Consider the following 21,544-nt stretch of genomic DNA (forward strand, 5'->3'; position numbering starts at 1 on the left):
TAATTTAATTTCTGATCTGTTTTTTTTTTTAAATAATGCTGGGAAGTACGGCGCAACCTTCATGGAAAATTCTCATTCCCAATGAAAAATTTCTCCATGGAAAGTTCCTCCCACGTAACCACCAACTCCCTCCCAGCCAGAAAAAAAACCTGAAAACGTCTGTATACTTCGCAATTACCAATACTATATGTAAAATTCCTTCTCCCATGAAATATTCCTCCATGGAAAGATCCTCAAACGTAACCTCCAGCCCCCAAACTCCCCCCAGCAGAAAAACCCTCCCTGAAAACGTCTGTATACTTAGTAATTAACAAAACTATATGTAAACAATAGGCAAAGTTCACAATTTGCAGCCCTTCCCCCGGGACAGTGGGGGATTAAATCCACCTCAGAGTGGATGATTAAATCCAAGACATATTTATTAGATTTTTCGACTATTCTGAACAAAATGGCTACCTTAAAATTTTGATTGGTGACTTTGGGAAACAATGAGCGCGGGAGGGGATAAGTTGCCCTCCAATTTTTTGGTCTTTTAAAAAGGACACTACAATCTTAGTTTTCATTCGAATAAGCCCTCTTGCAATATTCTAGGACCACTGGGTGGATACGATCACCCCTGGAAAAAAAAAAATAAACACAAAAATAAACATCCATGATCTTTCTTCTGGCAAAAAATACAAAATTCAACATTAATGAAGATAAGAGGTTGAAACTTCTACAATACGGCTCTCTGATACGTTGCATCTGATGGTGTGATTTAAATTAAGATTCTTTTACTTTTAGGGGGTATTTCCCTCATTTTTCGAATATAAGGCAAATTTTCTCGAACTCGTAACTTTTGATGGGTCAGACTAAACTCGATGATACTTACATATTTGAAATCAGCATAAAAATCGAAATTCTTTTTATATGTCAATTGGTATGAAAATTACGTTTTTGTAGTTTAAGTTACTATTGAACCGGGTAACTCCTTACTTTCCGTTCGTTACCACGAACTGTTTGATTCCCCTCCTCCAAATCGTGTTCCTTAAATGTCTGAAGGTTCAGCGAGCGATAGATAATTTGTGTATGGAAGCACACTTTTTGAGAACAAAAGTACAGTTCCCCAACCAACACAAAAATCCACCGGCCTTCCTCCATAATGATCCATGCAAAATTAAACTCGGCTCTATACAATTTTATAGAGGCTTAAATGAATAGATTTAGTTAAATAAAGTTTAAAATAAATGTATTTAACCGTTTATTTTTTATGGACTATGTGCACCTTTAAGATCGAGTGATGAACCACGCGGTATTACTGTCACTGAAATAGGGAAACTCAACAGATAGTTTTCTTATATTTTTTAAATCAATTGTCTATCTCAGGATTTTTCACTCGATAGTTTTATAGCACCCTTTGGACCACAACCGTCATTTAATGCCCCAAAATGGCAGAAAATACCACTCAACTATAGCACAATCTTTTGTTGTTGCTTAAACAGGTGAGTAGTACTTCATCATTCCTTTCTAAAAAAACACCCGAAATTATCTGGGGTAATATGGGGGAATTATTCAGGGGAGGGTGGAAATTCTGCAGAAGGAGAAGAATTTGTCAGGAGGACTCCCACGAGGGGGGGGATTTCCCAGAGCGGAGATATTCCAGGAGAATTTTCTGTAGAGGAAATTTTCCGTGGGGAGACAATTTCCTGGGGGGTTACGTGGAGGAGGGAATTTCCGGGGGGAAACGCCTAACGCCACAAAACGCACCCGTTATTTAACACCATTTACCCAATAAATCCCATAGCTATAGAGCAATGCAAAGTTACACACTATTAGGGTATTGGTCACTGGATTTCTTATGGCAGGGGCTTATATAAGGCCTCAAAAGATCATTTTAGTCCGTATTTTCATATTTTCTACGAAAAGTACTTCCCATAAACTGAATGAGTATTCAGAAGAGTGTAAGTCCAGCCACTGACCTCCCTTAATATGGGAGAATCTATACATGGATAAATATATTATGCGATGTGTGCAGTTTAGATGCTGAGGGGAATTAATCTCCCTTCTTATTGTGGGTATGATACTTTAATTTGGAAAGTCATACCTTATTTCGAAACATAAGCTAAATGCGCATTTTTTTTATCTCGATGCATTGTTTTGCAAAACTTAAAATTTTCTTTCTTTGTCTTTTTTCTAAACATAGATTTGAAATCATAAAAAGAAAGCAATAAAGAAAAATATATGACAATTTCGAGCACTTGCAATTTGAAATGACATGGTTGTATACGATAGAGTGCTATGTGTACGATAGTTAAGATATCGTACTCCGAATAAGGATAAGTAGTTGAAGCGAAATCAAGTAATTTTGCAGGCTTGCCATTCGGTTACGAGGACAGACAGATGTCAACTATAGACCCAAAACCACGGTGGTAAGGTTGCCGCACTGGGAAAGAAATTAGAATCCAGGTATTTCAGCGTAAAAAACTTCGTATTTTACAGAGAAAAAAGGAACTTCTCTATATTATACCATATTAACTGCTGTATGAAGAATAGCTGTATAATATGCATCTAACTGAAAATTTTGTAATTCTAGAATCATCTCAGATTTTGGACTGATAAATTCCCTAGAGGTTATTATTTAAACTTTTGATCATGTTTGAAATAATTCTTCCTACTGTTCCTCGACTCTAGAACCTAACCCAGGAGGGAAGGCTACGCAGGGGAGGAGAGAGATTAAATTTCAAGTGTTAGGGTCTTAAAAACAACTTTTTTTATCGAGAAAAAAGTAACTTACCCATATTGTACCATATTCCCAAAACGGAGTTATTATAGAGTCCATGGCTACTCCATTGACGGATAGCTTGATATCAGAATTTTTGCACGGAATTGAGGTTGAAAGTGTGCAACAAAACACACCGTTATTTAAAAAGCACTGAATATGCGATAAACTCAGTTTCTTTTCCTTGCGCCCGAGCAGCCATCTATGATAAAAGAACGCACTCTGATCCCAAGGATCCGTATATATGGCCTTCTGAACGAGTTTCAGCTCTGAAACGAGAACAAAACTTGCTTTAAAGGGGAAATTTCACGTATTCGTTTTTTATGAACGCTTTCTTTATTCATCGTGCGAATAAAGTAGGTGAACATCTACCAGGATCTCTACCTTTTCTTAGAATTTGGGAAAAATGCGACACAATGATATTTCCAGACCGCTACCAACGTAAGAAGAATTAAACCTGGTGCATCAAAATAACTGAATCGCTTGAAACTCCATAACTGAATCAATAATTGAAAATAACAGGGGTTCGAACCTGGTAATCCCTCCCCCTGGATATGACCTTGCTCTCTTTGCAAGTCTTTGGCATGTTATTTTTCCAGGGTCTCTACCTTTTCTTAAAATTTGGGAAAAATACGACAGCAGCGTGAAAAACAATACAATGATATTTCCAGAACGGTACTAACTTACGAAAAATGAAACTCGAACTCTTGAATACAAATAAACGGCAAAATCTACTTTAGTATTTCCTTCAAATAAATTCTGCGTATAAAGCTTCTTTTTTCAGAGATGGTGAGAACTCCTCCCTTATTGCTGAAACAATAGTTTTTCAGCAAAAACAAAATCTAGTTTTTACGAAAAACTGCATTTTTCTATAGCTCTGTAGAAGCAAATGTTATTAATATCTTCCTGCATATGAAAATTAAAACAGAATTTTTACCATTATAAAAAAAAACATGTAGATATAGTTTTCTAAAATGGAGTTTTTTATGGTTTTAACAAAAAAATTGATTTGTCAACCGAATAATGATACAAAGGCTGAGATGGCTAAGGCACGTTCTGCGGATGACAGATTGCCAAAGATTGTACTTGTCGGCCAACCGTCTAGGGCGGGCCTTTTTTTAGTCTCTTTATAGTTAATTTCTATTCGTTTTTTCCCCTACGTTTTGTTATTGGTTAATATGATGGATATTTCTCCATTTGTTTTGCGTCTTCGGCTTGAGAACTAAAATGTCCGATCTATTTATAACTTCTAGTTTGTATCTTTTGATTTATTTCAACATCCTCTTAACATTCCCTGAAAGTTTCAAATAAATATGATTAACCGTTTTTGAGTTATTAAACGTATGCCCATTTGACCAATAAGGTGCACACAGTGTTTTAATCGAGTTAAACATTCTCTGAAAGTTTCAACTTAATAACCTTAACTGTTTTTGAGATGCTGTGCACACTATTTTAACAAGGGCAATGTACATATTTTTTTTTTATTTATTTAGTCCAAAATCTCCCTGAAAGTTCCAACAAAATACCATTATCCGATCTCGAGATATCTCAGATACGCCCTAATTATAAAAAATAATTAGGCGATTTATGTTTAATGTGTTGCGGGAAATTATTATCTTTTCTTTCTGTATTTTTCCTATTGTATTTGCTTTGGTTTGGTTTATTTTTGTTTTTATTTTGTCAGTGCTCCAACCTTTTCTTTTTCTTTTCTTTTATGGCCTCCTCTTAGTTTTTATTTTGGTAGTGTAACATTGTCAGTGCTAAAGTATGCCACCAGGCATGTGCACTGGTTTGTCATATCTATTTATGTAATTGTTGCAAATAAAAAATTATTTATCTATCTATCTTTCTATCTGACAACGGAAATGCACACAGTGGTATTGTATATTGATCAGCATCCCCCTTAACATTCTTTGTAGATGCACTGGATGCACTATGTAATTTTGATAAGTAGGATGCAGTTAAACTCTTCTGATTTAAATCAGTAGTTTTAACCTAAATAGTAAAATTAACATTAGTATTTGCAGTCACAGTCACAATCGCAGTAGTTATAGCAGTACTAGTAGTAGTATTAGAAGTCACAAGTAGTAACAATTGCAGTCATGGAATGCCGTATTCACAGTTGGGTTGTATTCATAATCACATTCACCAGTAGTTGCAAGCTGCACTCTTCGTTACATACTAAATGGTTTGACCTATACAAATTGTCACAAAGAGCGCATGACCCCAAAACATGGTTCAAAACCTTTTTTTTTTTTTTTACAATAAAAAGCTTAACTCACTCGCTATAGTGGTCAGAAGTGCAAAGGCAAAACATTAAGCAAAAAATATTAAATATTATATTTTTTTAGATGGTGAACAGCTTTTTTTATGGCAGGGTTGTTTTTATAACTTTTTTTTTTTGTGTCAATATTTTTTTGCAGTAGATGCAAGTTGCAGTCATAAGTTGTCACCGTGGCAAGTATTCGCAGTCTTAAGATATCGCAGTTGCAAGTAGTCATAATCACAAGTAGTCACCGTCAAAAGTTGTGACAGTTGCAAGTAGTCGCAGTCACAAGTCATCATAGTCGCAAATCTATGATAATGCCAATATGTTTTCCGGAAATCCTCCCCCTTTTTTCTTAGCCATAACCCTCCTGAAACGTCTGTATCTTGCTTTAAACTACTTGACGTCACAATTTCTTCAGTATAATGTGAGAAATCCTTGATAAAAATATCATCCATCTTTTTTTAGAAGTAATGCGTTTATCTCCCTCCTTAAGCTCCTAACTAAATCTGGCTATCCCCTTCCGATTCTTGAAGAATTCATTCTTCCTTCCTCTACCCTCATCTTGAATATACGTTTCCAGTTTGGCACCCTGGTATTTACCGAGAAGAATTATATAAAATCGAATCAATTAAAATAAGAACCCTGCGAAAGATTTTGAAGAGGTAAAGGTCCCAACTTTCTTCTTATAAAGAAAGCTGTGCTGGCAATGCTTTTGTGTAGGACAGTTACGTTGTGCCTCCGTTTTTCAAAACAGGCAATAACAAACCCCCGCACAGAAAACATATCTCTTAAAAGACACCCCCTAATCCAATTCCGCCTGTCTTGGGTTGTTGCTGAGTCCGTTTCTATTTTGTTCCCCGGTCGCTGCTTTATCTCAAGATAGGAGAGAACTTTTATCCAAGACAATACAGAGAAAAATAACAAAACAACCTAATAGTTTCTCTCTTTAGTACTTGTATAGGTGCTGCCTTGGTTTGTATATATTAGCTCGTTTTTCTCACTTTCACCCGTTTTTTAATCTTTTGACCTATTCTGTGTTGAATGTTTTTCCTGTCTGTTGTTTTTAACCCGAAAATTTGAATTCGACCCTTTGGGGTTGTGATAGACGTTTGTGGGAATATACCTCTAATCGTACCACAACTACTATTACAGCGACGATTACCACTACTACAACTACTGCTACTGAGACTACTATAACTACTGCAACTACTACAACCGGTACTACTACAGCTACTACATCCGCTATTACTACTACTACTACTGTGACTACTACTGCTGCGCTGTGACTGCTGCTACTACAACTGCAGCTACTACGACCGCTACTACAGCGACTACTATTACTATGACTACTACTACTGCAGCTACTACTACTATAAGTACTACTACTACGAACACTGATACTACTAAGTTTAGGTTTCATAAATTTAGGCCTGTCCCTCTTCAAAAGACTTTAGCTCTTGCCACCTACAAACCAAAGATGAAATGACGTTTTCATTCCTAGGAAACAGTTACTAGCGTAGGACGGTAATTGATATCGATATAAACAATCCCTATGACCCCACTGACTTTCCAGGTCTGAATAGCCATTCAATCTGTCATTCTGATGCTTTTATTTAGTTACCCTTTCGCCATTCCTTAGAGAGGCCCTTTTTTAATTTAGTATTGCGTTTTTTGGGTTTTGTTTTGTTTTTATTTTATCATTTGTGTCCCGGTGCTTTGTTTATGGTGATTGCTAATCGAACATTCCTTGTGTCCTGGTCGCTTTCTCTTTGAGTGTCCCGGTCGTCATTTATATTCCCTATGTCCCGGTGTCCCGGTCGTCATTTGTGTCCCGATGTCCCGGTGTGTAATTTCGTCAATCAACAAACATGACGTCAGTCGACACACAAACATGACGTCACTCGACACACAGAAACACAGACAACTTATTTATATATATATACTAGCTGTTGGGGTAGCGCTTCGCGCCACCCCAACACCTAGTTGGTGGGGGCGCTTCGCACCCCCCCCCCCAAGCCCCCCCGCGCGCGTAAGTCGTTACGCGCCATATTAGTTACGCGCCATTGTAGTTGTGTCCCTATATCCCACCTGTGAATATATATATATATATATATATATATATATATATATATATATATATATATATATATATATATATATATATATATATATATATATATATATACATATATATATATATATATATATATATATATATATATATATATATATATATATATATATGTGTGTGTGTGTGTTTTTAACTACGTAAAACTTGCGAATATACAACATTCTTTGCTGTCCCATTGTCTGTGCATATAAATAGAATGTCAGGTTTAACGACTCTTGAACATGCAACATATAATGGTCCATGGGAAAACAATCCGTATTCAGATCTATACCTCATGATTCTAATGATTGCCCTTGAGCTTTGTTGATGGTGATTGCTAATCGACGATTCCCTGTGTCGCCATCGTCATTTATATATCCCCCTGAGCCCCCCGGCGTCCCTGTTGTAGTTGTGTCCCTGTGTCCCGGTCGTCATGTCCCGGTGTCCCGGTCGTCATTTGTGTCCCGGTCTGTATATACATTCGTTTTTGAATTGGTCTTTTTTTAGGTTTTAGCTTTTTACCTTTTTTTAGTTTTTTTTTCTTTTTTTTAGTTTTGTTTTTCTCCTTTATTTTTCTTTTTTTTTTCTTTTTCATTTTATTTTCTTTTTTAGTTTTTTTTAGCTTTTTAGCTTTTTTAGTTTTTTATTAGTTTTTAGTTTTTTTTTCTTTTTAGTTTTTTTTAGTTCTTTCTAGTTTTTACCTTTTTTTAGTTTTTAATTTTTTTTTTTTTTACTTATGTCCTGGTCGTCATTTATACTCCCTGTGTCCCGGTCGTCATTTGTGTCCCGGTGCTTTGTTGATGGTGATTGCTAATCGAACATTCCTTGTGTCCCGGTCGTCATTTATATTCCCTATGTGCCGGTGTCCCGGTCGTCATTTGTGTCCCGATGTCCCGGTCTTTAATTTCGTCAGTCGAAAACATGACGTCAGTCGACACAGAAACATGACGTCACCTGACAGATCCAAAGACAGACAACTTATTTTTATATATATAGATATATATATAAATATATATATATATATATATATATATTTTCTTTTTAGTTTTTTTGTAGTTTTTACCTTTTTTAGTTTTTTTCTTCTTTTGTATTAATGCTAAAGCCAAGGTTCAAACCTGGAGCCTCTCGGACCTAGAACCTGAAACATAACGCTTTACCAACTCAGCTACTTCGGCTTGAATACATTCGTTTTGAGCAGCTTCCTCGGGTGTTGCCATTGTAGGTTCTTCAGTCATTTTACAATTAGAAATTTCTCTTTCAACGGTCTTCTTACAATTAAAAATTTGTCTTTGAACGATATTCTTAAATACCTGTGTCCTGGTCGTCATTTATATTCCCTGTGTCCCGGTCGTCATTTGTGTCCCGGTATCCCAGTCTGTAATTTCTCTTTGAGTGTCCCGGTCGTTATTTATATTCCCTCTGTCCCGGTCGTCATTTGTGTCCCGGTCTGTAATTTCTCTTTGAGTGTTTTTTCTTTTTAGTATTTTTTAGTTTTTTACATTTTTTCTTTTTTCAGTTTTCTTTTTCTTCTTTATTTTTCAGCTTCACTATGAAATACATATCGCCGAACCTTTGTTTTTTAACTAAAATCTGATAGGCATTGATGACCTTATCCAAGTCAAAATCCCAAACCCAATCATCATCGCTATCATTTTCAGTTTTGATATGTTTTGACTCTCGCTGTCCAGGTGGATCTTCATCTAACTGCGCGGTTTTGCGTTCTTTAGCCTCAAGCCTGTTTCCTTGCTGTTCTTTTGATTCCTCGGCACGCTTTCTTTTCTGACTTTCTCTATCAGCAGCAAGTTTTTTGGCATAGACTCTTTGAGCATCTTCATCGGCTTTTGCCATGGTAAGTTCATCAGTCATTGTAAACTTAAACATTAATAGATTAATAGATATATATAGATGTCCCGGTGTCCCGGTCGTCATTTGTGTCCCGATGTCCCGGTGTGTAATTTCGTCAATCAACAAGCATGACGTCAGTCGACACACAAACATGACGTCACTCGACACACAAACAACTATATATATATATATATATATATATATATATATATATATATATATATATATATATATATATATATATATATATATATAGATGTCCTGGTGTCCCGGTCGTTATTTGTGTCCCGATGTCCCGGTGTGTAATTTCGTCAATCAACAAACATGACGTCAGTCGACACACAAACATGACGTCACTCGACACACGCACACACACACACAGACAACTTATTTTTATATATATAGATTGGGGCTATAATCTGTATATTTTTTACTCTTTATTTACTTTTGTGCATAAAGGACGATCGAGCGGAGGTCCCAACCCTATATATCGGCATTTTTCTCAATCTTTTTTTCACTGGCTCTAAATATCCTCGTTTGTTAATGACTCTAAATATCCTCGTTTAATCTTCCTAGTTTTTTTCACTGGCTGTAAATATCCTCCTTTAATCTTCTTCGTTTTTATATTAATATGCTGGATGAAATATCAACATTGTATAATCGAAAATGTAAATGACATGTCAAATGCTTCACTACTTGTATAGGAATTTGGATATAAAGTGATATTCAGCCGTAGATTTTCAGCTACTGACCAGTTTCAATATGTCCAGGAAACTAAAGACAATGTTTGCGCATAGGAACTAAATTTGGTGTGTGATCACCAGATTTGTTCCTCGTAATGTTGCACAGTCTAAAGACCTCCAAGAGCAATTAATAACTGCACTTGCGCATCTTGGCAACGTAGACCTCCGACTAGCAGACACTGAGTGGAGTTTTATTTCGAATTTGGTAATTGCACTTAAATGCTTAGAGGAGGCCACGATCAACCAATCTTCACACTTCTCAAAAATCTCGGTTCTTTGTGTATAAGATTTTGTAAGACTATCTAGGTCATTACGGTCTTTATTGGACATAATATATTGTTGAGAGCCTCTGAAAAACTTTGCTGATGAAAATGTACCCTAGATCTACGAGCTTTAAGGGGTTTTCTAGTGACTACATGGATTACTGAAAAATAACCGTTAGCTATTGGAGTAGCAGACATTAGTTAATCAACACAGATGCTGGGACGCTAATTTTGGCAATCCAGGTTACTTTTCCTTGATCCAAATTGCCACTGGAAACAAAATATTGATCGGTTTACACTTATCAACACTGGAACATATCTACAATCCATATTTCAAGGCAACATACGTCAAATGAAGCTAAAATAGCAAGACATATTGATCTGGCCTTGCTATCATTTCAATCTCTACCAGGAGATGTAAATCGCGCCCCCAAAATCTAGGTAAGACAATCCCAACGGGAAGCGAGTTTGGATATAAATAAAAATAAAATTTCATAGAAAATAAAGGTATAAATATCCTGTACTGCTATGTAATGGGATTTTTTCTCTTTTTTTGCAATATTTGGCCCTCAACAAAATATATTAATGCATTATTGGAATCTAACGAAAAAGGTCTTAATTTTTTTGCTAAGCTTTGTACAAAATTCAACCCAAAGCGAATTAGAGTAAAAAAAAAGAAGTCATAGTGAACTTAATGCGCTAAAATGTGAGTTTAAACACTAAATTAATGTTTAAAACGTAGCATAGGCTTATAGAAACTGTGTTTACATTCCCTTTTACTCATTGTAACTAGTATAAATTCTAACAGGAAAAGAATAAAATGTGTGGAGTAAAAATCAGAATTTACCATTTTCAATAGCATCTGAGCTAGGACGTGAGGCATTTTCGTCAGAAGGATGGGCTCTAGGTAGGAGTTCACTTCTATAATGCCAAGCAGAATAGTTAGAAAGATTGCCACTGACTTTCTTGGTAGAAAACTCAAGTTCTTCGTCAGTTAAAATTCCTGCTTTTGATGTGACGAATCTTCGATAATCCCAACAATGAACTAAAAAAGAAAGCAAAATAACGCAGTGACGAGAAGTGATATGTGAACATGCGTCATTGGAAAGCGAGACAACTTAACGTTATCTCTTATAACCATTCCCATTATCTTTTTGGATGTATTCCAAAATGAGTATTAGTGGCCTCTTACCTGGCCTCTTACCGTATCCTACCTCTTAGCTACTCGCTCCTATATAGCAAAAAAGTCACAATCGAGTTACAACAAAATCAAGCAAGAACAATCAGATACGAAATATCCAAATTATCAACAGAAATTGCAAAGTGACATGACGTTTTCCTATATGACGATGAAATGGGGGTGAGAACTGAACCAGTCAGTACGTTCAGAACCCTTCTCTTCTTCGCCCATTTCAAAACTTCTGCAATGTGGAACGCAGCCAAAAAACGTAGCAATATTCAACGTAGCATTTCAATCGATTTTTGAAATGTTTTTTCTTTACGCTAATGATTCTCATACTTATCCCTACCACTATTGTTCCTATTTCAGGTTGATCAAAATAAGCCAAGCTTCGCAACCACAGACGAATCAATTTATAATATACAACAGACAGCAGGAACTCTCGGGATCTCTCTACACTTTTTCTTCCATGCCCGTATATATTCATCAGGTATATTTTCAGTTAATAAGATAAACGTATATGTTAGCTCTATACACCTGAATTCGTCAGCTCTATATAATCCATATTCACCGGCTCTTTTTCAAGCAAATAGTTCACTCGATGGCTTTTTGTTATCTCCCTCTAAGATAGTATTTTAACGGCCTTCAATGCTTCTTCTTCTTCTTGTTTGGAGACACTTTCGCAAATTTTCATCACTGGAATCAAATTCCAAGCCCTGCAGTTGGTTGCTAGGGCTGAGTTCGAACTCTTGGTCCCGTATTGCCAAGCTGAAATTAAGACCGACTCCACCACTACAGGACGGCCTTCAAAGCTATTATCACAGCTTTCAAATACTATTACCCCAAACATAGCATTTGAAGGAGGTATACATGGATCTCACCCTATTCCTAGAGGGCACCTTATAAGGATATGGAAAGACAATCTTTCGTCGCTCAAAATCCCTAACTTTTCCGCCAGGCATAATACAGAAATTCATATAGGAGCCACATCAATTGACTGGTAAAAGAAGAACCTTTGAAACAACCTTTAAGGAAGAATGGGACTTAAATCCAGTCTACCCTTCAATTGCGAATCTTTTATCTAGTTCTAAACATCACGATCATTTAGTTACCTCCTTCCGCTCTTTTCCCTCCCATATTTTCAGCAACTCGGGCCTTTGGTCCTCAGAAACCAGACATTTTCAAGTTTCCTTATTTCGTCCAGTACTTTTTCAGTCAATTATCGGTTTGAAAATTAAATTTCAACGTCATTCAAAGTTGATTTTATGGATTTTTCTATTAGTCTTAATTTATACAGATCCATGCATTGTTTTTATTTATATTATGTAATTTATGCTTGCTATGTGCTAGATTTGTAAAATTATATCATTTAATATGCTTTTGTGAAACAAAACTTGAAAAAGAAAGAACTCTTAATGAAAGGATTCACTAAAAATCCGCATTTATGCAGGAGTACTATGCCAAATAAAAACCGCGTACTAAAAAATTTGACCCCGACGTGATTTGAACACGCAACCTTCTGATCTGGAGTCAGACGCGCTACCGTTGCGCCACGAGGTCTTATTGATAAACTAGATAAAAAATAATGTAGAATACTTAGAAATTTATTTTACGAGTCTATGCCTAAAACAGCTGTTTCTATATCCCTAAAGTGTTATTAAAGACAATATTTCTTAATTCATTCCCAAGCTCCTGATGTGCAAATATATAGACCGAATTATATATTTCCAATACATTCCGGCAGCCGCGATTCTTGTTTTCTGGTTCTTGTTACAGTTGATTCAATATACGGGTAAGTGGGCTGAAATTAGAAAGACGCATTGGCAGAATGCATGGGAATGATATGATTTGGGCTATATATTTGCCCATTAGGGGAGAGAGAGTATAGTGGAGCTGAGGTCAAAATGTTTGGCTACAATTATTCTCTACATTATGAAGCAAGAATTGTTTTCTTAAAATAGCTTCCTACTCAACACTCTTCAAATAAAGGCACCAATTCAAGGTAGAGGGTCGGGGTTCAAATAATGAATTTTTGTTTATCCTCATTTTAAAAAATGCCCTTCGGACAAGCATTTCCGGGGGGGGGGGGGTCACAGACCCTAACCCCCCCCCCCCTGGATACGGTCTTGACCATACCCTTTTTCAGTTTCTCGTAGCAAACCTACTTGCAATCTATGTCCAAGACCATCCTTATACAAAATATTACATATAATCAATAATAAGCGCGAAATTACAAAATGCTTAGAAAACAACAGTAAACCAAGCTCAATTTTTCCTATTTTTCAGCAGGAAATACCTATTTTAATATTTGTGATGAACACTATATTTTTATAACTATCAGATATTGTCAATAGCATTCAGTCTGTATTGGCTTTTCTACAATTAGCCATGGCTTGATGCCCACAACTACTTAGTCTTAATTCAAGTTGCGTCGTATCATTGATCCATGGCTTATCCGTAGCAGTAAATACCCTTTCAATGGGTGATTTGATCCTGACAAAGGTAGTATAAATACTATAATTACTTAAAATTTTACATTCTTGAAATGTTCAAAAGAATAGACCCGACGACTAAGTTGAAATGTTCGTTTTAGTCATGTCTGCCATATTTCGAGCCATATATAGGCCAGGATTTACGCATTTACAATGCCAAGGGGTGCGAAAAAAAACACTGGGTGATTTTTTTTCTTAACAAAAACTAGACAGACGTGATTTATCGTCAAAGTGCCAGGCACGCTTTACTGCTCCGCTGCCTATTCACAGAAAAGTCCTGTTAAAACAAGACAGGAATTGCGTCGCCGCTTATAAACTATCCGATGTCTCCCAAGAACGGAAGCCGAGAGCTCGGTATCACCCTTTCTTGCATTACTTTTGGCTAATCATTCATCAGTTGCCTTCTATTCACGGCTTCCACTATCCCCAAATGTTTGGGCATATCCCCGTAAATCACTTGGGCCTAGGGGCACCAAAATCGCTTGGGCCTTGGGCCAGAGACATAAATCCGGCCCTGACCATATACTTTCAAAAAGTGAAAATTTATTTTTAAATCTGGATTTTAGTTGAAGTCATAAAACTATTCTCGAACATATCCGCAACTCTTTGAATATCTGCCCATGAAGGTGTTTTAACTCAATTCGCCCATTCGTATATTTAAGTTAATCAAAGTCGTTTGTGGTAAGAATGACCTCCAAACTTTTTAAAATTTACCAGCCGTGACTTTAAAAGAATCTTCATCAATATCAAACCCATTTTTCTTTAATTCAATTTTTCTTTAATCATTAACTTTTCTTTAATATATAAAATTACGAAAAGAACGGGGAAGAAGCAACTCTTTTTCATTAAATTCCCCTTTTCCCACCTAAATCCCACCTTTGCATTACTTTGAACAAAATAGCTATCTCAAAACTTTTATAGGATGCATTTTAAGAAAAGAGGGTGGGAGGGGTCTAGATACCCTCTGATAACCTTTGCGATTTTGTGTTTTATCTTAACTGACAAGAGTAATCCGAATTTCAAATCGAATTGGCCCCCTTCGAAGCTTATACCACCACCTCTTTTATACGAAGTATTTTGGAAAAAATAACTAAATGATCTTTACCATAAGCAACGCCTCAGTGCTGCCTCTGATTACTTTTAAGAGACTATCCTTTCCGTTTTAATATTGGACGTTGGAACACAGTAGCCAGACAAATCTTCTGCAACCACCGTATGATTGATTACAGTCTAAGAATAGCACATGCCTGTCAACTGTTTGCTGGGTAGATGGTATACTGGGTATACTTTCATGAGTTCAAAATCTGTAATACACTGAACTTCTATATTCAAAACAGCCTGATCCATAAATAAAAGCCATAATTCCCAGGAAGTCTTAAAAAAAATATTGTTAACACCTATATGTTTCTCAATACTTTCAAAATAGTCTTTCAATGGGATATACGGTTTTAAAATCTGATAGCAGGCGTTAGCGAATGCCACCTTGTTTAACTACAACCTAGCAGGCACAATTACATCAGCAGTTACATTTTCGAGACTCCGCCAACGACAGAGATCTCTCGTTTGGAGCAATAAATTTTAAAATTGTCCTCAGAATAGTAAGGGAGTTCTACTAGTAGTTTATCACTCGAATTAAGCCTAGTCTTCTACACTCATATTTAAGCACTTGTCTGCGCTTGCGCCATGTAGGACTGCGTGAAAGAGAAAGCGAAGTACAAAGCAAGACTTCTGGTTTCTTTTTACCTTTGATCTGGATTTCAACTGCCTAACCCAGAAGACAATAACACGAAAGGTAGCGCAAACAAGAAAAAAAAATATATTAAGTAAATTTGAAGGTGTTTCCACAACAACGTCATTCGCGTGTGTTGGGTTGTCAGCAACTAAACTTGTGAAGCATAAAAGAAGCAAGTTAACCGTACGACAATATGTTTTACGCATGAACGGACGCAAAACCATCTCCTCTACCTAGGTTGCGAATCGTTGCATTGTAAAATTTCAAGAACTTATTGAAACCGCAATCTCTGTCGGTGCTTTGATTACAGGGGTTGTAAATGGTCCTGCATACAGAATTGCAGACAAGATTTTGCATCTTAGCGTGCAACATCGCATGGTGAGACACCCCCCCCCCCCAATGTTTTCAGTCAGTAGGTAAAAAAATGAGTCGGTAAAATTGTGGCACAAAAAATCACTATTTTCAAGGCTGAGTAGTAACGAGGACTGAGTAATTACCAAATGATGGTAAACACTAGCATATGCGCAAAAATGGAAAAGAAACTACTGACCAGCCTTGAATTTTTCAGAGTTGAAGGATTTATGCTAGTTTTTGCGGCTAGCTATCATAAAAATTCCACCCACGTTGTAAATTTTGATTGAAATACGTTTTTAAATGCTTTCCATATATCTTAGATACATATTGAAGGGTGTATGTATAGAGGGTTCAAATATATTAAGCATCAAAATTTAAAATGAAGAGTAGCTACAAGCAATATGCAAAGACTAGCCGAAAGTTAACTAGATCTACGTTGCATGGGCAACGTGAGGTGTTGCGGCAACCTTTGCTCGGCTTCGCTGAGTAAAGTGTTGCGAGAGCAACACTTTGGTTTTGTTTCCTCGCTGCGACTAAACGCTGAAGTTGTTAATCTGTAAGGATGCTAAAATACATACTAGGTACACCAACTCGTAAAAGTTGCAAACTCCTCATTGCTAAAGATGATTGTAGCCTTACAGCCGATTATTACTTACAAGTCCCCTACATGTCTTACCACTGGAACCAAATTGGTCTTACCATCAAATACAACGGAAACAAAAAATAGGTACACCAACTAGTAAGAGTTGCGAACCCCTCATTGCCGAGGATGATTATGAGCTAACAGCCGACTGTTGCTTACAACTCCCCTATATGTCTCACAATTGGTATTGGCCTATTTTTGGTTTCAGTGTGTACCTTACTACTGAAGTTGTCAACCCCTTTAAACTTTCAAACTGGTATATCTCATGAAGGAATTTTTTTACAAAAAAAATGGATGACATATACTTTGATCAGCTCATCAAAAGCTATCGACTGCCGTCGAAAAAAAAAATCTATCTGTCTTAGTTCAAAAGTTGACTTTTTTGCCGTAGGCCAACTTTCTAACGTTATCACTTAGAAAGGAGCAAAGGATAAACTCTAATTTCTTTAGCAATGAGAGAACATTTAAAGTTTAACACATCTGATACCATTTCTCTACCGCATTCCCAAGTGCGAAAAACCGAATGATAAACTCAGCTGAAATCACGAACAGAAATGGGTAGAAACAATAGATGGCAGCACTTTCGGACCCGTGGGAAAATGCCGCTTTTTTGCTTCTCTAAATTTTTCTATTTATCACTCAAAGAAGATATATTGGCTGTGGGGCAGGGTAACTGTCGCATATATTTAACACTTATAGATTTTAGTCCATCTTCAATTTGAAATTGGTGCCTGCCTGCTAGAACGGAGCTTTCCACTCGAAAGCAGAAACATGGTTTGATGAAACGAAAGCTTGGCTGCATAACTTCAGATAGTCCTCTCTGACATAGGCTATACAACTCCTCTTCACTTCACACACTATAGGCTCTGGCTCAAGGACAAGCAAAAACCATCCTTTTTGGCCCCAGGCAAGAGTTCTACGAAGCTTTCCAAAATGTAAAGTCATATTCATCAATCCGGCCTAAGGTCCACACTTTCCGTAAAAACCGCAGAGGTTAGACCCTTACCACTTTCTAGGAATAAGCTGAAATCGGGGTGCTAGGAACAAAAAAAAAAAAAAAAAAAACACGACAAAACCAAAGTGTTGCTCTCGCAACACAATAACAGCGTATGTTGCCACTCATATAGGTTTGTGATATTTATCATTGAAATTGCACTAGACAAGTATCTAGTTAGGGTATGTTACTGCACTAACTGCAGGGCAACTAGAATCTAGCTATGAAAATCGAGAATTCTTTTAACTGTTTTAATTAAGATTGAAAAGACAAGAGAAAATATCTTAATAGTTCTGAAAAACCACGATGATCATTGGAAAACACAAGAAGTGGAATCGCAGTACCAGTGGCGGATCCAGGGGGAGCGTGGGGGGACGTGACGTAGTGGTAGATTTGTGGTTGGGTCCGCTTGCTCTGGTTTGGGTTGAGAAGAAAGTTATTTTTTTGTAATTGGTTTTCAATAGTTGAGTTTTTAGTAAGTTTTTAATTATTAAGACGGTTTCATTTTTCCAAACAAGTTTGAAACAAGGTTTCAGTTACTTTTTGCGGTATCTGTTAGATTTTACTAATGAGCATACTGCCAAAAGTATTTAATTAAATTTAGGTTTATCAAGGGAATCTGTCCGTTTTACCACAAAAGCCAAATGGGAGGCGAAAATCTTCATTTCGTAATAACAAGGAGGGGAAATTGAGAATCCTAACTTCTTTAGGCTGCCGAAAAGATATTTCAGGATTGTGTTATCACAACGGGGTTGAAAAGCAAAATATTTAATTCTTTTTACTGTCAAAAATTTGTCTTCGAGCCTTGCTATGGGACTGAGGCAAAGAAATTGATATTATTACTTTTTTGGTTGTCTGATTCGTTTTTTGGGTTTGCTTTTTTTGCAAAGCAGGGCGGTTTTTACAACATTGTTGTTTTTAGGGAATTTGTATAATTGAAAGTAGATGTATAAGAAGTGCAAAAACTGTTAATTTCAGTTTTGGATTTTGGTGAGCAAATGGTGGCCACTTTATTGCCTATTTTTATCTAATTAAATCTCTACATTATGTGACAAATCACCTCTGTTCATCCTAAAACATTAAAATAAAGGTCGTACTCTTTAAACTTTAATAAAGGCTTGTATAAGTATATACTTAAAACTTAGCATATGAGGCAAAATACTCCTTCAAAGGTTTGTAGTAATCATTTCAGAAGAATAGATTTTCGAAAAATTGTTTATAAAAGCAGGCAAATAATTATGTGTTTTTTTTTATCTAGCTGGTATAGATGTGTCTCTGAATTCTCAGTTTGATTCAGGGGAATGGCACTGATTTTCTTCAAACATTTAAAAATGATAAAAAATTATACAAAGGGAAAGTTCATACAACTTGAGTTAACCACGGAAACAGAATACAACTGCAATATTATTTCAGAATTTCTCACCTTCTCAATACCAACCAGTCACAAAATATAGTAATGTTTTTATATAGAGATTGCAGATATTCGTCGATAAAATTTGTCTAAACTGTTATATATACCACTGAGGATTTTCATACTTATTTTGATACATGCCATCGAATCATATTTCCACGATTAGTTGTTTATAAATCAAAATTTTTAATGAAGAATTTTCTTACTTAATGCTAAATCTGAGTCAAATTTCAAATTTTTATTTTTGTGCTCAACAGACATATCAAGATTTAAACGTTTGAATTGAAAATCTGAAAATATCAAGATTAAAAAAAAAAATAATTAGAAATCTCCACAGCTTGAAATCCTAAGAATTAAATCACCGATCTCTACCTATCAAATACAACGATAACAAACACATTATTTTTTGTTTTTTAAAGAGTATTTCAACTCATATACTTAGTTTGAAGCAAATACCTACATGTATATTTATTACAGTTTCTTATTTTCTGACGATTTTGGTCTTCATTCGAACATTTTAGGATGAATAGAAGAGGAAATACTAACGAAGAGCGTTAAACTGACTGGACTCTAGACTGACAGGACTAGTCATTATAAACGTTCTCTGAAATATTGAGGTAGACATCGACTGTGTAATAAATAGATATGGCGGCCGTGGAAATAGGGAAATAGACTTTTATAATATATATTGAACTTTAAAAAGTGGAAAGATACGCTACGTTTTTATGAAAAGTAAAATTTTATTAGTAAATTTTTGAGATTTTGTCAAAGTTGACACAGCTTATTAAAAGACTATTTTTGAAAAGAAACAGTAATTAGTTAATGCTTTATTGCCTATACTTAAAACCCTCGTTTTAAAAGTCTTCTATGCATTTTTATCTCTTCGTTTTGTTTTTTTTCCTGTTACACGCTTAAAGGAACTAGTATTTAATGTTCAATATATCTTTTACGAATATATAAGTTGTGTATTTATCCTCATTTCCCACTCTTCATTACTTTCATAGTTACTAAGCGATGCCATAGTGTTAGGCAACATACTAAATGGTTTGACCTATACAAATTGTCACAAAGAGTTCATGACCCAAAAAGATGGTTCAAAACCATTTTTTCTATTTTTTTTTACAATAAAAAGCTTAACTCACTCGCTATAGTGGTTAGAAGTGTACAGGCAAAAAAAAATGCAAAAAATATTAAATATTATATTTTTCTATAGATGGTGAACAGCTTTTTATTTTGTTGTATGGCGGGGTGGTTTTTATAACTTACTATTTTTTGTATCAAGATTTTTATACCATTTTAATTTCAACAGATTTATTAGAACTTAAACCCTTACCAGATTTTAGATTAAATGTACGACCATTTCCAATACCTACCTACAACACATAATTGTCGAGGTTCCCTTTTAATTTCGGGTATTTCTTTGTACGCAAAGTTTACCGAAGTAACCTATTATGCGCCCCCTCCCTAAAGAAAATCCTAGATCCACCCCTGCCCAGTACTGGAATGAGAAAAATGGAAAAAGAATATGACAACTGGTATTTATGATCCGAAAGTTCAAAAAACATTGGGTGCTCTCCGTTACGCTACTTCTGGCAATATGCATTGATAAGCTTACCCGTACCCGAACCAGTTAGAAAAGCCTTATACAAGACACAGGAAGATACAAAATCTATTTGAATAATTTGGGGAAAAACACATTTTATTTATCAGGCCTATCCCCCCACCCCCTCCCAACTTAAACCTAAGTTTTTAATTAATACAGCCAGAGCGAGTATGCTTACAGTTCCTCTCATCCAGATCTAAGGCAGCATTACAAAGTTTAATTTCAAGACCCCAGTGCGGTTTTGCCATCTTTTCAAGAACCCATGTTCTATGGTGCCAACTTGAATATGATTTGGGATTGACTGGCAAGCATCGTTCAATTAACTTCAAATCTTCAATTAGCAAAGAGTCAAAATCTTCAGTGCTAGAAAAAAAATGAATATATATATATATATATATATATATATATATATATATATATATATATATATATATATATATATATATATATATAACGTTCAAATTAAAAACCTGGAGAACTTGTGGACGCACAATTCTTTTCTATCTCATGATTTCGTAAACACATATTAAATACTCGGACAAGGTTAATCGAATACTTGCACGATTTGATTCTGTTTTGTTCAGGTATTTGCCTTGGGAAGACGAAGCAAAACTTAACCATGGAATTCACATGAGACCTTCATGTGTTATATGAAACAAAGAAACATCAAGAACAGTTCCTCGTTCTGCTCACAAAGCGTTGTACGCTACCCCAGGAGTGGAACCCATTTTACTATATATAGTTGGCAAGTGTTAGTAGCACTTAGGCAACAACTAATCTGAAAACGAAGACGCATTGCTATAGAGCGGGTAATCGTTTCTTTGAAATATCTTAAAATCAGAGTCAGTTGGTTTTCGGATGCTCTCAAGAAAGCGTACTTTTTTGTTTAAGTCTGGATCCTAAAGGCAAGCGGATAGGTTCCATTAGAAGGTGACAAATTATATACGTTGTTTGGCAAGTATGCCCAGTTTTGTCGTATGAATGGGGGATGGAGTAGGGAACTTACAGGAGATTCCAAGAGGACGTGGAATTTTGGGTTTGGGGGAAGGGCACAAGCTGTTTTTATCGGCTTTAACAAAAAATTATATGCTGCAGTTTCTTCCTCCTTTATATCTACCGTCCGAGAGACCCCTTTGCTCGTCGGATA

The 21,544-nt window shown here is 35.9% G+C and overlaps 1 protein-coding gene and 1 non-coding gene across 2 annotated transcripts in view; both read right to left on the bottom strand.

Moving 5' to 3' along the window:
• Positions 1-21,544, bottom strand: part of LOC136033831 (geranylgeranyl transferase type-2 subunit alpha-like) — an 81,458-nt gene that overhangs the window by 48,728 nt on the left and 11,186 nt on the right. Inside the window, exons 4-6 of the mRNA XM_065714769.1 lie at positions 20,576-20,760; positions 10,836-11,033; positions 2,774-3,027 (exon numbers count right to left, since the gene is read on the bottom strand). Of these exons, the coding sequence (XP_065570841.1) occupies positions 2,774-3,027; positions 10,836-11,033; positions 20,576-20,760 (637 nt within the window). The remainder of the gene's footprint in view (positions 1-2,773; positions 3,028-10,835; positions 11,034-20,575; positions 20,761-21,544) is intronic.
• Trnaw-cca (transfer RNA tryptophan (anticodon CCA)) lies at positions 12,657-12,728 on the bottom strand. The gene has a single exon. It is a non-coding gene; the product is annotated as a tRNA-Trp (tRNA).

Source organism: Artemia franciscana, chromosome 12, assembly GCF_032884065.1.
Source record: "Artemia franciscana chromosome 12, ASM3288406v1, whole genome shotgun sequence".
Lineage (NCBI taxonomy): Eukaryota > Metazoa > Arthropoda > Branchiopoda > Anostraca > Artemiidae > Artemia > Artemia franciscana.